At 44.5% G+C, this 21,477-nt stretch overlaps 1 protein-coding gene across 2 annotated transcripts in view; it reads right to left on the bottom strand.

Annotated features, from left to right (window-relative positions):
- Positions 1–21,477, bottom strand: part of mipol1 (mirror-image polydactyly 1) — a 102,467-nt gene that overhangs the window by 15,697 nt on the left and 65,293 nt on the right. The window contains exons 11-12 of one of the 2 annotated variants that reach the window (XM_080750726.1): positions 8,356–8,421; positions 3,840–3,934 (exon numbers count right to left, since the gene is read on the bottom strand). In XM_080750726.1, the coding sequence (XP_080606852.1) occupies positions 3,840–3,934; positions 8,356–8,421 (161 nt within the window). The remainder of the gene's footprint in view (positions 1–3,839; positions 3,935–8,355; positions 8,422–21,477) is intronic. The other variant, XM_080750727.1, reaches the window with a different exon arrangement.

The following is a 21,477-nucleotide window of genomic DNA, read 5'->3' as shown; positions in this document are numbered from 1 at the left end:
TTTCAAATGTATAATAGTCTTTTGAAAATAGCAGATTTTACAATAACACATTGTGAGCTTGTAGATCTTCTTTTTTTATGCCTTAGAATTATAACTGCGACCATCCATGCTTTTGTTATGGTCCATAGGAAGGGCTTGTTTTGACCAAGAACGCGATCTGGAGATACTCAACCGATACATTTCAAATGACTTGTTAACAATGGCACTATAAGCTATTCGGCATTAGGGGCCGCAGCCAGATGCTGTGGCTATTAGGGGGTCCTTGGTATGAATATGTTTATACTATTAGGGGGTCCTTGGTATGGATACGTTAGTGAACTCCTGATCCATACTATACTGAATACAAACACATGTAGAGTATATACAGCCATCTATCCCAGCACAGTTTACAGTTTTGCCTACCCAGGACGGAGATGCGAGGGATTAGGAAAATCTTTTGTACCGGCTGCCCTTAAGCTGTACAACGAGACACATAACGGACGACTGAAAAGGACTTCCTTCCTAACTTAGACTGACGGAACTATTGCTGTATTGACTTTGACCTCTAAGGACCTTCCAGGGAGAGTGCTCATGTGCGTCTTGCGGTGACACGCTTCCTAGTTTCTTCTTCTCTGAGCTGTTTTTTTTCGCACTGATTTTTGACATTGCACTATTAGGTTGTGTTGGTAGTTTCTGAGTATTTTGCTACTTGTTGCACTAACTAGCATTGACTACTACGGTCTCTTTTTGTAAGACACTTTATGTATATATACTTATATATTATTCGCCCCCTCTATGCACTAAGAGATGCACCTTCTCTTTATTGGTACTATACTGCTGTTGTTTTTTCCTCTTATCTATCTTTTTTCTTACTTCTCTGTAACTTTGTAAATAACTGTATACTGCTGTGCTACAATTGGACAACTGAATTTCCCCCTTGGGATAATAAAGGTATCTATCTACAGTTTAGGCATTTAACTCATTTGCTGCCATTTTAACATTGTACTGTATGGCTTTTCTGCCATTTTGTACAATGATATATTTTTTTTATATTTACATTTTTCCTAAATTCTGTATTTGCACGACAATGTCGTACAGTAATGAAAATGAAAGAGGACAAGCTCTAGTTTCACCAAAAAAATATAATTTTGTATTTACAATGTACCATTCTATAGTTAGAGCCATTTCAAAACCCTTGTTTTTTGATTTTCCGAGCTTAAAAATCTAATGAAAGGGAGTTATTTAGGTTTTTGTGAATGGTCTTTTTTCAAGCACATAATGCACTTGATATATGTATTTATGGCTTCAGGCACTTAGCAGATGAGTGTACTAGTGTAATAAGTGTAATTGTGTATAACTGGAATTGTGTAATAGTGCTGTAATAGGCCACCTCTTGCCCTTAGGGCGTCTTACTTCACACAAAGAGAAATACGCTTTTTATATTGGACTCCGACTGGCCCACGATGGTCTGCAATACCTCCTCGCACGCGCGCACACACACACACACACACACACACACACACACACACACACACACACACACACACACACACACACACACACACACACACACACACACACACACACACACACACACACACACACACACACACACACACACACACACACTATACTGTAGGCTATACACACACGTACATAAACGCTATATAGGCATTATATATAATATATATATATATATATACACACACACACACACACAGTATTTATATATATATATATATATGCTTATAGGCTATATATATATATATATATATATATATATATATATATATATATATATATATATATATATAAGCGTATATATAATGCCTATATAGCAGTAAAAGCAGGGGGGAATGGTATCAACTGTTTTTATTTTATTGTGACACTTGCTTGGCGAGAACTACGTAAACAGGTATTTCCTATGTGTTTCGTTCTCTCATGCCAATAAACCTCCATCGCCATAGGCCAATCAATCAATCAATCAAAGCCGTTGCTGATCCGGTCTGGGTCTATATCGGATACGGAAACGTTTCTTACATGTATGTGAGTTTGTACAAAACCGGATACAGTAGGCGGGCTTCACAACGGATCACTGATTAGCCAGGATTCCACCACAGCATACAGCTCCAAGTTTTCCACGGGTACTGGCTGCCCTGGCTGCTACCGAAACAGCACTCGGCACAAAGTTAGGAGGATGAAAGTAAAAAAAGAAATCTACAGCAAATGGAACGATCGTTGCGCTTCTTCCTCATATTCGGCCTCACTGTTACTGGCCTGGGATCCATGTATGTTACAGACAGCTCGTTATACAAAGGACGCGACATATCCTTGGGATTATATGGACACACGAGACGACGACACGAGGATGTATTTTTACCGACGCGATTGCTGCAAGATGGGGGGACAAGATGGACATCTCGCTCGTCCATCATCATCTCGACCGGAGGGATAAGGACTCACTCCACAGAGGTTGGCCTCGGGAGTCGGAAAACAAGTCCATTGGCCTCTTTTGCCACCCCGGGACCCCGAAATCGGTGGATATTCCAAGTCTGAAGGAAGCCGCGGTACGTAGATTTATAGTTGTGACTGTGTTGGTTTTGATTTAAAGCAAGGGTGTCGGTTCTGGGCCCTGGGTACAAGGATTCACTGTGGGCCCCCCATGAATGTTCTTCATATGGGGATTTAAAAAATAGCAGATCTACAAGCTTGCAGCGCGGCACTCGGTGTCGCGCTGTGAGCTTGTAGATCTGCTATTTTTCAATCGCAAAAGTATAAAATATCAAAGGCCCTTCCACCTTGGGCCCTAGTAACTCAGCCCCACGTTCCTTTCCCCCCCTTGTGACATCCCTGCTTGCTGTTGACATACTTTGTCGCTCCTATTTTGTTGTGGAGACAGTCACAGTTCTGCTACAATACAGCTCTGTATTGTATTGGCCCAGTTCAGGGCTTTTCAAGTGAAAATGTCACGGGATTGTGTTTGATTTATTCATAATGGTCTCTACTCTCTAGTAGTTAGATCGAGCCGCACTGTTGTAGCTAGTAGGCTACTGCTATAGCCTCCGCTTGGGGGGGCTTCTCCATTCTGACATGCTGCCATTCAGAGACATTCACTTCCAATTCCATAGATGGTGTAGGAATGGGGGGGTGTGTGAATGGAGCCATGATGGCTGCATGTTGGAGTGAGGATGCGGGAGAAAAAAAAAAAAAAAAAAACGCATTGTGGTGCCTGGTGCCAGCCAGGCTGCAGCGGTGCGTGCGGAATGCCACCACCGTTCCTTCACTGTGGATTATGGGGAGAATTATACACTTTTATTGAGATTTATACATTTATTACACTCTTGTTTTCAAACACACTAACTTTGATGTGTGATATTTTTGTTTCGAGTTAAGACAGAACGCCCAAAATTTGTCAGGGGCTGGGGAAGAGTGTAATTTAGCATTACATAATTTAAAAGCACATTTGCGGGCTTACGGGCATGGCAGGGCCGTACAGCGGAATATTTACGGGCGCTACGGGGATCGCGGCAAATGAGTTAAGCTGACACTCCAGATCCAGAGCGATTTACAATAAGCAAGGTAAATACATCAATACATCAACATCATTACATGAATTGCATAGAAATATCTAGAAAAAATAACGTAGGTAGACCAAGCACCTAATCAGTAAAAAACGTTATATAAAATAATGCTATCTAGCTTTCATGTATGGTCAATGAGGGAAGGCGAGTGCTATTGGGTTTAGGTGGAGTCTGAAGAGGTGAGTCTTCAGGCCATGGTGGAAGCTATGGAGTGAGTCTGTAGTTCTCAGTGCGACAGGGAGTTCATTCCACAGTTCGGGGGCACACACACTGTCTTACCTGTGATTGGCTCGTAGGGTTTGTAGCTCCGCCTCCAGGGCCTGATTGACCTTCAGAGCATTGTCTCTCTCTCTCTCCAGGTGTTCAACTTCCTGCTGGAAAAGAACACAAGGCATACACATGTAGTAATATGGGTCAATAGTTTCTATAGGTAAAGAACACAAGGCATACACATGTAGTAAACTGGGTCAATAGTTTCTATAGGTAAAGAACACAAGGCATACACATGTAGTAATATGGATCAATAGTTTCTGTGGTGGTGTGATGTGTGTGTGAGAGAGTGTGCCTGGCCTGCTCAACAGCGCCCCTTGGTCACCCAGGAGGCCTGCCACGGGTCATCAGCGGTATTGCAGCTCATGATACGCACATAGATAAAGACGGATAGATAGTGACATACGGACAAAGTCACTCTTAGGAGACGGTGTGAGCACCGCTCGAAAACCAACTCTGATAACTCCCCTAGAGGCTTTCATACTGTACATACCGTATATGATCGAGACCATCGTTAAATTAAAAAATGTTCATCACTTCATGAAGGGGTGGGCGTGGTCACCACAGCAGAGGTCAAACTCAGCTGGGTCTGCAGAACCAACTGGGTCACCTTTTTAACCCCCCCTCTCTCTCCACTCTCTCTCCTCTCCTCTCTCTCTCTCTCTCTCCTCTCTAATTACAACCTCAAGGTCTTTCCAAGTCAAAGTGAGACATCAAAAAGAACCAAACCCACAGAGTCAATATGTACTGTACTCCAACCGCGACACATGCGCGCGCGCGCGCACACACACACACACACACGCGCGCGCGCGCATACACGCACGCACACCCGGCACCGCATACGGCCACGCACACACTGCTGTGACATCAAAGCCCGGCGAGTCTTTTAATCACATGGCCTCATATAGGTCCTCATTAGAATAATATCCAAATGAGGTCGACATAAAAATCAACATGACCTTTAGCATGAGGAGAGAAGGTCACCACGCGGAGAGGACAAAGGAGTCGAGAGGATGTGCACAGGAGCCTAATTAATCTCTTTCTCCTCCACGCGCGCACGTGTGTGTGTGTGTGGGGCACGTGTCTCTGCGTGTTTTACTGTCAGGGGCGTCACAAGAGGGGGGGGAGTGGGACTGAGTTGCCAGGGCCCAAGGTGGAGGGGCCTTAATTATTTTATACTTAAGTTATTGAAAAATAGAAGATATACAAGCTCACAGCGCGGCACCGAGCTGCAAGCTCGTAGATCTGCTATTTTTGAAAAATCGTGAAAATGTTTGAAAAATCGTTCAAATTTGTCTTTTTTAAGCGAACATTTTTAACTCAAATTTCTGGGGGGGGGGGGGGGGGGGGGGTCCCTGGAATCCTTGTACCCAGGGCCCAGAATTTGGTGCGACACCTGTTTACTATACTTGTGAGCTTCAAACATCCCCACAAGTACAGCAGAATTTGAGGAATAGACATTGTGAGGAACCATTTTCCTGCTCCTCAAAAGATTACTACTATTACAATTAGGCAAAGATTGAGGTTGAGGTTGGGGTTTGGATTAGGCATTTTAGAGTCTAGAGGTTTAGGGTTATGCCTGGCTTGTGCTTGGTTGCATGCTGATGTCCTGCACCAGAAATAGCAGATCTACAAGCTCTCTTGTGAGCTTAGAAAGAGCCCCCCCATCAACATTTATCAGACAGAAAGACAAGAGAGAGAGGGAAAGACTATGTACATATGAGTACTGGACTCACTTCTTCATCTCTCCTCTCTCTCTCTCACTCCCAGATAAACACTGATCACAGGCGGGTAGAGAAGAACCATATTGTGGCTGTCGGGCAAAAACCTCCTATTGTCAAATACAAACTTTTTGTGTTTTTTTCTCAGGTTAACGCCCCAAACACTTGATCATACTACAGCGGCACACAAAAGCATCAGAAGCGTTTCAACTCAACACATTTGAATACCTTATGACAAGGGTCTTCAACAGGGGGTCCTGGACCCCTAGGGGGTCCTCATAGTTTCTACTGTCTACTGTCTTAGCTCACAGTAGACTGTAGATCGGCTATTTTCTGTAAAGAGGTTTGGTGTAGAGGGGAAAAACAGCTGACCAAATACAGAGTGAAAGGTCAAGTATTGACGGTTCAAGTGGTTAAATATCTGAAAACACAAATTGACATGAAGCCAAAATACACTGATGATCGTGCTGTCAAACGATGAAACGATATGGAATCTATGAAAAGGTTGTGCGGGTCCCTGCTTCATCTCTCTCTCAACTAAGGGGTCCTTGGCCTGAAAACATTGAAGACCCCTGCCTTATGAGGTTTCCACCGGACAGAAACTTATAGAACACACATCGCTGTGGAGCTGAAACCTTGTAAGTCCAAAACAGTAACTAACTCTAGGGAAAAATGGGGGGGGGGGAAAGAACCAATAGATCCAACGTATTTAGTATTTAGTCACAAAACTACCGCAAAAGTTTGGACTGTCGGACCGAACCCGCGACATCAGAGCAACACGCGTGGCTCTCCCCCCGCTGAGTTCAAAAGATGCTCCCATAACGCCTGTCCCATTACAATATAGAACACATAATGCTTCCCTCCACAAACACGCTGGGTGTCGTGTTGTGTGGACAAACAGCCATGCGCCGACGACCGCGTCGCTTCATGCTCATGAATATCATTAATAGCAATCTTACAAGCAACTCGACGCCTCACGTTGCAGTAATCTATAAAATCTGTGAGTAAATGTTTGTCTTGAAAACAGTGAGATCCGCGCGGCTTTGGGGCATCGAGCGCGACGCCGTCGAACACGGAACACCACTAATTAAGACGCCGGGCGGGATGAGAACGAGGCGCTGATTAGCGACGCACAACAGGGCGGAGGGAACCTCGCAGTATACAGCGTGTCATATGAGATCCATATTTGTGGAGGAAAGATTTAATAATCTCCTACTGTAAGAAGAAATGTTCTGTTAACTTTGGGACTATGGGAACTCTTTTTAGTTTGACTGACAAGCTTTGATTACTGATTACTGATGTCAAACAAACTCTGATATTAGTTTGATAATTGTTGCGACCGAAGGTCGCAGTATACCATGAGAAATATCGTGGCTTGTCCGTGCGTCTTTCAGTACAGGAAGTGATGTCACGTGATATCACCTCATCAAAAATCGAACCCTGGATATTCATACTGTCACTGTGTCATCACAGGTGATATCAGTGACAGTCCATATATGGGTATTCCTTTAATGCCCATATATGAAGATCCCTGATGTCATTGAAAATGTTAATATTAAGTCCATATATGTATATGCATATATATTAATAAAAGATAAAATAAATAAAATATGGGCATTCCCAGATGATGCCCTGTTAGGGTACCCCCTTATGCCCATATATGGAGATCCTCAGGCATCCAACCCAGGCCCTAACTCCCTGCTTGGCTTTACTAATTAACATATGTTTTATGCCCATATATGGAGATTCCTATATATTATCAATATTAAGGACATTATTAAGGATATTATGTTCAATATTAAGGACATATCTTGGAATGCCCATATTTGGTAATTTCCATATATGGGCATGTTTTGACATAACATTGTTGACTATCATGCAGGGGTCTCCATATATGAGTAACTGGTCCCATATACATCACTGGCCAGATGGCCAAGAATTGGCGCGGCATGTCACCCTGAGGTGTCTTACTAGTATGAACCAGTGGAGCGGGGTCCCACAGGGCTCTGTACTGGTCCCTCTACACCTCATCTCTTTGCTGAAAACAGCACATCTGCTATTTATTTTCCCTGAGTGTTCACCCCCAGAATCTAAGTGACAGTGATGGCCTACGGATTAGAGCAGGGGCCAGCAACCTTTTTGAGGTGAAGTGCCATATGAACATTAAGTTGAATTACCACATCAAAACTAAATATTTCAAACAGATTTTCACTTCAGGACGTTGTAATGATCATTGGAGCAATAAACCCACCAATCTCCTATAGAATCCTTCATTTAAATGACAATGTTTTTCTTTTTTAATATCGTATAAGAAGAATTCTCTCTCTCACTTATGCCAGTGTGCCAGGGATCACCCTCCCCTGTGCCATTATTGGCACCCGTGCCTAAGGTTGCCTTCCCCCTGGATTTGGGTCCGCGTCAATATGCCGACGACCTAGCCCCTCTCGGGACCCTGTTTACCTTTTCTTTGTATTGGGGAAGGCGGTAACGAGGGTCCCTTGCTCCTTAGTTCAATCTCCCTGATACGCAACCACTTTAGCCCTATTTCATACCTCGGCTATTTGAAATAGCGTTGCGACGCGTTGTGAGCTTGTAGATCTACTATTTTCAAACATTTTGTACTTTTACTTAGGTACAAAATGTGAGTACTTTTTCCACCACTGCCAAACACAGATTCCATATGCCAAGCAGCAATCTGTGGAGCTTAGAAATTACAATCAGGTGTCCACTCCAACATTGACTCACACTGTAACTGTGACTGTGTGTGTGTGTGTGCGTGTGTGTGTGTGTGTGTGTGTGTGTACCTGGTGTGTGTGCGTAGACTGATTCTGCTCTCTCAAATTGATGAGCTCCTGCTCCAATCGCTTCAACTGCACACGCAGACAAAGACATGAAGACAGACAGACAGACAGACAGACAGACAAACAGGCAAACATGGAGGGAAAGAGATTAGTTCGTTACATTTAGACTACTTACAGTACAGTACCTCCTCAACAGCATTAACAAATAATGATAAATTATCATAATAAAGCGGCCGCAGACAAACGTATACGCCCAGCGCTTTCACGTCCCAATATGAATATGAAACGCAGTTTTAGGTACAAGGCTGTTTGATTCTCACCAGTCTGTAGTTGAGCTAAGTGTTTAGAAACTGGCTTGCACGTCTACTTATTTAACACTGCTAGAATGTGAGTTGTGAGTTATGAAAACACGTGAAGTAAACAACGCAGCATCGCCATTTTCAATAGAGCTAAACACCTGTTTACACATGAAACATTATGAGCTTCATTTTTATAACTCATCCTGACAGTTGTAAAAACAGAATGGAGATATTCCACCACACGCACACACAGACCCAGCAGCACACACACACACACACACACACACACACACACACACACACACACACACACACACACACACACACACACACACACACACACACACACACACACACACACACACACACACACACAGACACACAGACACACACACCCAGCAGCAGTCAGACAGCTCAAACAAGCAGCAGTCCAAGCAAAACTCTCTGACTGTACAGTAGACATTCATAAACAGACTGGACATTCACGCACGGACGCACACACACACACACAGTTCAGTGCTACTTTCACTCCTTTCCCCATCCTCTGCAGACTAGAATAACAACTGCAACTTCCCACACACACACACACACACACACGCACACGCACACGCACACGCACACGCACACGCACACGCACACACACACACACACACACGCACACACACACACACACACAGTATGAGTGTATGTTCAGAACCCATCATGTTTGTCTAACAATAAAAAGCAGTCAGTCTGATGTTTCCAGTGACATCACCGTCGTCGTGTCAATTGAACTCGGAGTGGAAGTTCGGGTTCTGATCAGCAAGGTGCCTCCATGTTAAAATCGGCACGGGCTGTCAAAAGGGTTAGGGTTAATAATGTAAATAATAAACTACTAATGTAAATAATAAACTACTCTTCTCTAATTACAATCTAAAATGTGAACTCTTGTCTTCAACCTCCCAGAAGTGTTCACATCGTCTACCCTCCTCCCTTCACTGGTCCAGTTGTCTACCCTCCTCCCTTCACTGGTCCAGTTGTCTACCCTCCTCCCTTCACTGGTCCAGTTGTCTACCCTCCTCCCTTCACTGGTCCAGTTGTCTACCCTCCTCCCTTCACTGGTCCAGTTGTCTACCCTCCTCCCTTCACTGGTCCAGTTGTCTACCCTCCTCCCTTCACTGGTCCAGTTGTCTACCCTCCTCCCTTCACACTGGTCCAGTTGTCTACCCTCCTCCCTTCACTGGTCCAGTTGTCTACCCTCCTCCCTTCACTGGTCCAGTTAAAGTGTTCACGTTGTCTACCCTCCTCCCTTCACTGGTCCAGTTAAAGTGTTCACGTTGTCTACCCTCCTCCCTTCACTGGTCCAGTTAAAGTGTTCACGTCGTCTACCCTCCTCCCTTCACTGGTCCAGTTAAAGTGTTCACGTCGTCTACCCTCCTCCCTTCACTGGTCCAGTTAAAGTGTTCACGTCGTCTACCCTCCTCCCTTCACTGGTCCAAAAGTGTTCACATCGTCTACCCTCCTCCCTTCACTGGTCCAGTTGTCTACCCTCCTCCCTTCACTGGTCCAGTTGTCTACCCTCCTCCCTTCACTGGTCCAGTTGTCTACCCTCCTCCCTTCACTGGTCCAGTTGTCTACCCTCCTCCCTTCACTGGTCCAGTTGTCTACCCTCCTCCCTTCACTAGAGCGTAGCATGGGTCCTCCAGGACCCGATAACCCGAGACCCGAACCGAGACCCGAGCCGTTTCGGGTCTAAAATATTCACTTGTCCCTCGGGTTAGGGTAGGGTAGGGTCTAATTGCCTCGGGTCCGTTCGGGGCTGTCCAAAATGCAGGATCCGAAAAGGATCCGAGAGGACCCGAGATTTAAACATATATATCCTTCAACTTAAAAATATATATTGTTTTTAATGAGACATGCATTGTAATTACGCTCCCAAATCCATATTATCGTCTGTTCTGGCTTATTGAGTGAGTCCCGTTCAGCGCATCCAATCTCAAGCGTTGCGCTGCTGCTGCACGCACGCAAGCCGGCTGAGTCTCGTCTCTGTGATCAGCCCACATAGACATAAAAGGGGGCATGATCCCCTGCCCTTTTATCCGTCTGTAAAAAGTGCCCTCTTCAGACCATGAATGATTTTTTTTTACATTGGTAAAATAAATTCAAATGTCCCCGGGCACTTTCCATATCATAACTGAAGGCTGCATTCAAGAGAATGCAGCATTCAGTTACATTTCTAAAAGGCCCTTTTAGAAATGTCTGCCCCTGCCTCTCTAATATTCTCTGCACGTCCCTGTCTGTGATTATTCTGACGGGCAGCCGAGAGCGCAGGAGGAGGAAACTTTTGTGATGCGAGCTGTGGTGTCGTGCATGGACACTATGGACAGTAACATACTCACTGCCTGGACAGGTTTGTGTTTGTTGTGTGATGTCATTTCACGGTGATTGTTGAGCTAGGGACTGAGTTCAAGATTTTCTGCATAATGCACGGCTTTGCACGCACGGCATGCGTTGCAACTCTCCGCTGATGGCTCGCCTATTCTGAGAGGCGGGCGAGGTGCGCTCAGCGCCGCTCACTGCGCTGTCAAGCGTCTGCTACTCTCAAGTAGCCTAATATTGAGAAATAAGCATAATATAGCATCGGACAAAGACGCTGCAAGATCGGGTCCGTTTTCCCCGGGTCCATTTTAGGGTCGGGGCCAATTTAATTCGGCTCTGGGTCCAATTTAATTTAGCTCCGGTTCGGATCGGATCCAACCACTATCGGATCCATTTCGGGCCGGGGCTAGAAAATCTGTAGTTGTCTCGGGGCCGGTTCGGCTCGGTCCAAATATCCTCGGTTCCATTTCGGCTCGGATCCCATTTTTTGGACCCGTGCTACCCTCTACCCTTCACTGGTCCAGTTGTCTACCCTCCTCCCTTCACTGGTCCAGTTGTCTACCCTCCTCCCTTCACTGGTCCAGTTGTCTACCCTCCTCCCTTCACTGGTCCAGTTGTCTACCCTCCTCCCTTCACTGGTCCAGTTTCTACCCTCCTCCCTTCACTGGTCCAGTTGTCTACCCTCTTCCCTTCACTGGTCCAGTTGTCTACCCTCCTCCCTTCACTGGTCCAGTTGTCTACCCTCCTCCCTTCACTGGTCCAGTTGTCTACCCTCTTCCCTTCACTGGTCCAGTTGTCTACCCTCCTCCCTTCACTGGTCCAGTTGTCTACCCTCTTCCCTTCACTGGTCCAGTTGTCTACCCTCCTCCCTTCACTGGTCCAGTTGTCTACCCTCTTCCCTTCACTGGTCCAGTTTCTACCCTCCTCCCTTCACTGGTCCAGTTGTCTACCCTCCTCCCTTCACTGGTCCAGTTGTCTACCCTCCTCCCTTCACTGGTCCAGTTGTCTACCCTCCTCCCTTCACTGGTCCAGTTGTCTACCCTCTTCCCTTCACTGGTCCAGTTGTCTACCCTCCTCCCTTCACTGGTCCAGTTGTCTACCCTCCTCCCTTCACTGGTCCAGTTGTCTACCCTCCTCCCTTCACTGGTCCAGTTGTCTACCCTCCTCCCTTCACTGGTCCAGTTGTCTACCCTCCTCCCTTCACTGGTCCAGTTTCTACCCTCTTCCCTTCACTGGTCCAGTTTCTACCCTCCTCCCTTCACTGGTCCAGTTGTCTACCCTCCTCCCTTCACTGGTCCAGTTGTCTACCCTCCTCCCTTCACTGGTCCAGTTGTCTACCCTCCTCCCTTCACTGGTCCAGTTGTCTACCCTCCTCCCTTCACTGGTCCAGTTGTCTACCCTCTTCCCTTCACTGGTCCAGTTTCTACCCTCCTCCCTTCACTGGTCCAGTTGTCTACCCTCCTCCCTTCACTGGTCCAGTTTCTGCCGTCACCTTGGGTTGCCATGATCATTACATCTTGTTTGAGGATTAATTGGCATGCAAATAATTAACGATCTAAGGCTTTAAGGCTTTGTAAACAACAAATGCGCGGGGGCAGATATGACAAATAACTTAAATAATTCATAATGCACAAGTTATTTGTTGCGTCCGAAGGTCGCAGTTTATCATGAGAAATGTCACATCTTGTCCGCATGTAGACGTGAAGCTGTGTGTGTACACATCTTTACAGTCTATACTGTAGGTTAGGTTCCCTTGATCCCAGGTGACATCATGTAAAAGTCCATATATATGCCCATATATGAAGATCCCTGATGTCATCGATATATATATCACTGGCCAGATGGCCAAGACATGGCCCATATCTGTGTGGCTGGTTCAGATAGTATGGGCATAAAATGTATTGTATGCTGTGATGTCATGGGAACCACTCTAACAGAATCCCTTTTATGCCCATATATGGAGATCCCTGATGTCATCAATATTAAGCCCATATCTAACAGAACTTCTTATGGGAATGCCCATATATGAAGGAAGACAGCCCATATCTGTGTGGCTGGTTCAGACAGGGATCTCCATGTATGGGAACAAAAGGGATGTACTACCGTATATACAGTACATGGATCTCCATATATGGGTAACAGGACCGATATACATCACTGGCCAGATGGCCAAGAATTGGCGCGACCTCTCCCTTCTTTTGGCACGGGCGAGGTCGCTTGTCGCCCTGAGGCGTCTTACTAGTATGTATGTTTGGGTCCTGGCTGTCCCTTTTTAGAAATGTAGTGTAGACAAAAGAACAACATTTGTCTTTGCAAGGCGGTGGAGAGAAAGTTAAGTACAGATACATAAAATAAACGTACTTTAGCACAGCACTCAGGTGACTGTAGGTTGTTACTGTCTACACTCCACCACACCACAACTCTCAACACGGTGTTAGGAGAGAGATCGAGGGAATGGCAGGCAGACAGCGAGATGACGAAAGCAACAGTGTTTGTGAGAGAGTGATATAAAAAGTTTGATGAGAGAGAGAGAGAGAGAGAGAGAGAGAGAGAGAGAGAGAGAGAGAGAGAGAGAGAGAGACAGACATAGAGAGATGTAAAGACAGAGGAGAGAGAGAGAGAGAGACAGACAAGAGAGAGATCATCAGATTTCTAATATTTCCCAGAAGTCTCAGCTCGTGGGTTCCCGAGCGGAGGGATAATCCCTGAGAGATGAAGAGAGGGAACGAGGGATGGGGGGAGGAGGAGAGGACAAAATCCTCCAAGCGGGGATCATCATCGCTGCTCCGGCACTCGCTCTCATCTTCCTCCCCTCTCAATATTGCTCTCCTCTCCTCCAGGGGCGTCAATTGGGTATGGCAGGGGTATGCATCTGCCATACCCTGGGTCCAGGGGGGGAAAATAAAAGTTACTTTTAAATATAAATCCACGAATGTCTCTTTGTCTATCTGTGCTGGTTATTATGTTGTTAAATTACAGTAAAATAACTACAAATGTAAAATTCTCCCCAACTTGACAAAATGGTACGCGAAGGCGCGCGTGCAAGACACCAGTCACGTTGCCATACCTTAGCTTTTTCTGAACTGACGCCACTGCTCTCCTCCTCTCTCCTTCCCACACTCGCTCTGTCGCTTTCTCTCTTTCCCTTTCGTTCTCTCGGTATTCCCCTCTTCTACCCCTTCTCTGTGTGGCTCCCCTTCTCTCTCTCTCTCTCCCTCCCCCCTCTCTCTCCATCTCTGAGGATTACGGAAGGCATTTGCTACATCATACTCATAAAGTCGTGCGCTCAGCCGCGGAGATGTTTCTGTTTCTGAGACGAAGCAGAGAGGTGCGGTGTTAAAGAGAGGGTGCTGGAGATAAAGGTGGGGTTAGGTGGTGTATTAGAGGTGGGGTTAGGTGGTGTATTATGGGTGGGGTTAGGTAGGTGGTGTATTAGAGGTGGGGTTAGTTGTTATGGGTGGGTCTCGTTTTAAGCATGTTTTTAGTTGTATGGGTGGGGTTAGAAGTATAAGTGGGGTTAGTTTTAAGGGCAGGGATAGTGGGAATAATGTTTTAAATCTCGGGTTAGGGTTAGGGTTAGGGTTAAAATACAGTGAAATTAAATAACTTACACCATATATCCAAAATACATACATCGTCATTGACATACATCAGCAAGCCCGCATAAGGCTGGGCATATTGGGAAAACCTTTGATATTCGATAACATTATTGAATACCTCGATATCGACATTACTCACGATATTAGTAAAAACAATTGTATTTTATAGTTTTTAATGTTTTTCTGCTTTAGGTCCACTGCCTGCCTAACCCAGATAATGAGTAGAATATCCATGCATGCACACTGCACGGTACACATAGAAGGGTTAGGTAGGTTTTATTGAAATAACTACACCTGGTTACAGGTGGACTGCCTTTTTGCCTGTGCTACGTGCACACATAGTGTGTCTGTTAATTCATTTGACACATTCACCAATACCTCATTTCAAGCCTCTTCGTCGATGTTAGGGATGGGACGATAAGCGATATTATCGTTTATTATGATAAAAAACATGCACTGGGATCAATTCACCTTTTATTTGCCGAGCTGCATATCTGGTACCATTTATACCCTCTATTGGTAAACCGTACTTATAATATACGTACTTTTTACAGTCTTTTTTTCACTCTCTATCAAATGTCTTAGCCAAAATATAGCCGATCTACAAGCGTCGCAACGCGTGTTGGATGGATTTTGATTATCTCGATAATATCGTAACTCGCGATTTCTTTTGTCACAATAATCGTGGCATGACATTTTCATATCGTCCCATCCCCAGTCGATATGTATACCTCGCATGTTGATACCTCGATATCCATACATTTTTGATATATTGGCCAGGCTTACCGATGCACATCATAAGCGTTACTTTGAGTCAGGCATTCCCCGCTCAGCACTATCACCATCTCCCCTCTCTCTCTCTTCTCTCTCTCTCATATTCTATCTTTCTCTCCATCTTCGGTCTGTCCTCTCACCCTCCCCACCCACCAACTGATTTTATTAACAGATACCATCTGGATTTTGTTGTTCCTTTGAGCCAGGCATTACCACCTCAGCCAGAGCCTAGCACTGAAGCAGCAGGAAGCTGCTGGTTCATATGCCACAACAGCACGCGCACACGCACACACACACACACACACGCACACACACACACACACACACACACACACACACACACACACACACACACACACACACACACACACACACACACACACGCAAGTGCAGGCATGCCATGCACGCACACACACTCTTCTCCTCTGTTCTGTTTCCTCAATCCATCATCATTTTCTCTTGGGCCCACAGTGTCTCCTATCATAATATTTTATATTGTAATGTTGCCGTACACTGACTGTATACAGTAGAACAAGGAAGAACAAGACAAATGAATTGGAGCAAGCAGGAGCTGACCCTAGATACGGTTGTACCAATGTTTTAATCGACATCGTATTTTGACTAGAAAATACTGACATCTAAAGTCATTTTTTTTCTTTTTTTTTGGCAACATTTCTTTGAACCCCCAGTGTTTAAACGGTGTCAAACCCCCGGTGGGTATTTGCTCCGGGCTACCATTTGGAAATAATATGGTATTCATTAATCAAAACTAGTTAAAGGGGGCCTGTCATCTAAAGGGTTACTGTCACTTTAAGAATCATCTTAAAAAACAAGTTAATATTTTTATGATGTCATTGTGGGGATGCGCAATTATAAGCCAATCAAATTAATTGTCTGTATAGCCTGACTGTATGACTACTTACTATACTGGTCAGCTGTTGTTGGGCAGATTACACTGAGACAGTTTCAGACTGTTTCAGGATGCACACTGGAAAGAGACCACATTAACTACTGTATCATACTATTATAATTTCGGGGCTGACAGCGGACCTTTAAGGATGAATTCATTCTTAATCAATAAACATTTTACTATTTACAATAATTAGATAAAATTTCTATCACACCACGTCCGTTTCAACATTGCAGTCGCGTAAGTAACTTCTATTACAATTTAAATTGATCAAAACCCATCTAGTTTGCTGCTTACAAAAAAAAAAAAAAAAAAAAAAACACAACGTAACTTTTTCAATGACTCAAACATCACTTTTGCTATAATCTGTCACTGGTATCTTTACTAATCTTTGTTATCATAACAATATATGAAAAATAACAATTTCACAGATTAAATTGGGGTTGTGGCAACATCTATTTTAGTGATGTGTGTCTGTGTGTGTGAGTGTGTGTGTGTGTGTGTGTGTGTGTGTGTGTGTGTGTGTGTGTGTGTGTGTGTGTGTGTGTGTGTGTGTGCAGATCAGCTGTCTGTGTGTGTCTGGAGCTTAATGTGCACTTGTGTATTGATGCGAGGTGGACAGGGCTAAAGGCTGTGTCAATATTGTTGGAGATTTGGAAGGTGTGTGTTTCATGTTGGGTTATGTGTATAATATTATGTGTACATATTATGTGAACACACACACTCATACACACACGCATGCGCACACCGACAGTGGAGGAAACCATTCAAGGCACCAACCTGCTCATCAGTTGCTGCCTTGCATCTCCATATTTAATTTTTTCATAAATGAATGCCATATTTTATACATGTCGTATGACAGTGTCGAGCAGAAGTTCAAACATAGCTCTCTACAAGCTCACAGCACACCTTTTTGAAAAAGAAAAAAAGAGAATAATTACCTATAATGAGATACCCCAAATAGTAGACTTCCACATTACATATCTGACCCTCAACACACCTGCTGAGTATTCTCCTCTACTCCTTGTACACACACGCCTTTGGTCTACACAGGACCAGGTCAGGTCACTGACACAGTGAGGTCAGTGACATCGCCCTCAAAACCCACCTCTTTCATATTGCTTACCCCAGCTAACTCTTTCCCACTGTCCTTTTTTAATGGTTTTATCCTTTTAGTCTTCATGTGTTTTTTCTCTAATAAAGTTGTTTTTAGTTTTCTCTTGCCCCCCCATGTAAAGCGTCTTTGGGTACTTAGAAAAGCGCTATACCAGTAACACTCCCTAATCGGGAGAAAAGCGACCGTCAGGTCACATGTATACATGGCTTTGCGTGATTTTAGGGCAAAATCTGTAGGAGCAGTGTCCAAAAAAAATGTTTAAAAAAATCAGCCTGATGGTGGCGCTAAATGGGACAGATCCATGTTGATGACAGGACTCTAGACATACTGTGTGCGGATTTGCGTGATTTTAGGGCAAAATCTGTCCAAAAATGTGTTTTGCAAGAATTGGCCTTATGGTGGCGCTAGAAGAGGGCCATGTGAGAAATGAGGTTGTGGTTTGGCAGCCAAGGAGTGTGTGTGTGCAAAGTTTGGCATGGATAGGGGCAACGGTGGCGGAGATATGAGTAGGGGAAAAGTGTGACGTGTGACGGGACTGACTGACAGACAGACAGACAGACAGACACACAGACTGATAAATAAATCGGAGATATTATTATTATTATAGTGAGAACAACGGCCTCGACATCGAGAAGAATGAGTGTCAAGAGCTGATAGTCGACTACAGCAAACATGGACGAGAGCACGGCTGACTGTGTCACAGCAGAGATGGTCAGTGCCTTCAAGTTCCTCGGCATACGTACATCACCACCGCCTGGTATGGGAGCTGCACCGCCCGCGAGGGCAGAGCTCTACAGACGGTGGTGGTGGCGGACAGCTCAGAGGTGAGCTTCCCTCCCTCCAGGACATAATATTAATACGCTGAGCGGTGCACAAGCCTAACCTGACTCCACCAGATGGTGGCGTATTGAGTTCCTCATACACCTCCATCTGGAACCGCTCTGGACCAACCGCTGAAGAGGGCCGTCCCTTTTTTCGAGCTATTTGGCAGGTGATTGGTTGGGACCGTCTGTCTATCACAGTCTGGGCGTGCTAACTCCAACCACTCCTTGGGGCCTTTTCCACCGGCAAAGAACCAGTTCTGGTTCTTTCTCCCGCCTATGGGATGAACCAGAGGTAAGCTTTTCCACCGAGAACCGGAGTTGGTTCCGAACCGTAAAAGTTGGTTCGGAACCGGAACCAAAAAATCCTTCGTTTTTGTGGTTCCAGGGCCAAATCCTTGGCTCTGGTTCAATCTGGTGGAAAAGCGAGCCGGTTCGCAAGAACGAAACAAGGTTCCAAAGAAAGTTGAACCGGCACTGGTTCTGGAACCAGTTCTTTGTCGGTGGAAAAGGCCCCATATTGACATGTCTGCATGACGTACTGTACAGTAGTGCCGGCAAGAAAGTAAACACTAAACGCAAGTCTCTTTTTTCAAACGCACTTCACGCAGCGGTCCCCCAATGGGGATCGAGGCGGGGCGCGGGAGGGCCGCGACGTGACGCGCGCTTGAAAAAAAGAGGCTTGTGGCAGCTTGTGGTAGTGGGAAAGATGAATATAGTGAAAGAACTACAGTGCTACAGGCGCTTCTCGATCGCGTCACGTCCGATCCCGCCGATTGGTTGGAACCGGGCGCTGCTCGGTGTAGCACCAATGTCTGAGCGGTTCCAGATGGAGGCTGTATGAGAAACTCAAAACGCCACCTTCTGGCGGAGTCAGGTTAGCACAAGCCAAGGCAGAGTGGATCGTCAAAGACCCTCGCCACCCCGGCCACGATCTATTGAAGCTGCTACTGTCAACCAGGTGATATCAGTTTATCAAATGACGTACGAACTGGCTAAGATACAGCCATGCACTGACCTGTCCTCACATGTCCCCATTACACTATCATTTTATATATACCGTCACAGTCGGGCAGAATCCTCTTATCTCCATATTTTGATTGTTTCGTGTATCTATTTTGTAAATGAATGCCTTACTTGATCATACTATACAGCATCACAAAAGCATCACAAGTAGCAGATGTACCAGCCCAAAACGCGACGCAGCGCGTTTTGAGCTTCTAGATCTAACAGTTTTGGACGTGTGTATCAAAACAACATCCCGCTTCCAGCAGTGGATGGACCGCGCTGAGGTGGCGAGAGCTCACTCGTGTATAGGTTATAGGTAATATAATAGGCCTACATGCGATGTTTCATAACATATAACACAAGAAATAATCATAACACATTATAAACATTATATAGTTATAAGATCAAGTATTCTACTTAATAATTGGGACTTACAAGAACCATTATCATAGTTATAATAGACCTACATTTACAATAGTTTAGGGATGTTGGTTTGATAAGGTTGTGGGCAGAACAATATTTGTCCTTGTTATTTGACTATTTTTACTTTAATTATAATTAAAGACACTTCATAGTGAATTAGTGATTATAATAAATAGCCTATGTCATGATTGTTGTTATAACTAGATCAGATTGTGTTTATAATATAACGCCGGCGCGCCTCCGCCATCTCCACCGAAAACAAGCACTCCGCCCTTGTTCCATTGTTGGAAGCGGGATGTTGTTTTGATACACGCGTTTTGGACATACGAGGTTTCCACCCGACAGGGAAGACATATGACTATGAATACATTTCATTCCCACACAATGCATACATATTGATATACGCTACTATCTGATGTTCTGATGTTCTATTTGAACAAGAGACCGCGGTACTCTGACTATATTTATTTTAGTACACTTTGTGTGTGTTCGTCTTCCATATTGTTTCTTTTCATGTTATTTCACTCTATTCTTTTTTAAGTGTAACTGCAGTTTGTGGGCGGCTTGTGAAATAAGGAAGACAAGAAAGACCTCCTCTCTATAATAACTTGTGTGATGTTTCAAATAAAGTTGAGTATGAATTAGGACATTGGACTGGGGTCCCCCAGGGCTAATACGAGGCCTCCTCCTGTTTTCGCTCACCAAATATACATAAATATTAGGGCATTCACGAATAGTGATTTTTAGTATTCGAATTATTCGACCTCAAAGTATTTGAATAATCAAATATTCGACAGGACTGGTCAAACTGTCAAATATTAAGTAAGCAAGAGGCGAACATTGTGAAAACAGCAGATCTACATGCTCACAACGCCTCGCAACTCATATTTTGCTTCTTCTTCTGGAACTAAATATTTTGAGATGGGGGTACGTGGCCAAATACATATCATGTTGGGGGTCCTTCACATGAAAAAGCCTGAGCACCACTGACATAGAAACACAGGTTTTTCTAAAAGCCTTAGAAGGATTTAGAAGACACTTATGGAATCGGGTCAAGATTTTAAAAAATAGCAGATCTACAAGCTCACAGTGTGGCACTCGGTGCATTTTTCTTATAGTTAAAGCATAAAATAATGTGTTACTTTAACAGTTCTACCGCCATATTTATTTTTGCTGGTGCCATCAAAAAGTACCTTACCTTTGCGATGTTATAGAAAATTATCTATGGATGATTTCCAAACATAATCGTTTTCAATTGACAATTGACATTGTGTACTGTAGCCAAACTGACAGCAGGGGGAAGCCTTATGCAAAAAAGCATAGAAAAGCATGTTCTAGATCAGGTCCACAGAGAACAGCCAGGAAGTGATTTGGGACTCCATTGATGTTTACGTGTGGTGGAGATTTGAGAGCAGCATAACGGGAGATGTTTTTTTACTTTACACACCTGCGCGACCCCTCATCAGCTTACAGTGCTCAAACAAGGTAAAATATTTTTTACCAATTAATTTCCAAAACTTTTCCAAAACTTTTTCAGAATATTTAACCCAATTTCCAGGACTATATAACAATAATTCAGCTCAATAACAAGTCGCTTACTCCTATGGGCAATGCCCAAAGACAGGTAGTGTATGCCAGTGGTTCTCAACCTTTTCAGGCTGTGACCCCCGAAATAATCACATTTTAACTGGGGATCCCGGCACCCTGACGAGCACTAAGAGTTGATTTTGTATAACACGTTTCTATTGTGAAAATAGCAGATATACATGCTCACAACGCCTCGCGTGAGCATGTAGATCGGCTATTTTCACAATTT

This window comes from Nannobrachium achirus, assembly GCF_963921795.1.
Source record: "Nannobrachium achirus genome assembly, chromosome: 20".
Taxonomy (NCBI): domain Eukaryota; kingdom Metazoa; phylum Chordata; class Actinopteri; order Myctophiformes; family Myctophidae; genus Nannobrachium; species Nannobrachium achirus.
This window is presented reverse-complemented; position numbering and strand designations above follow the sequence as displayed.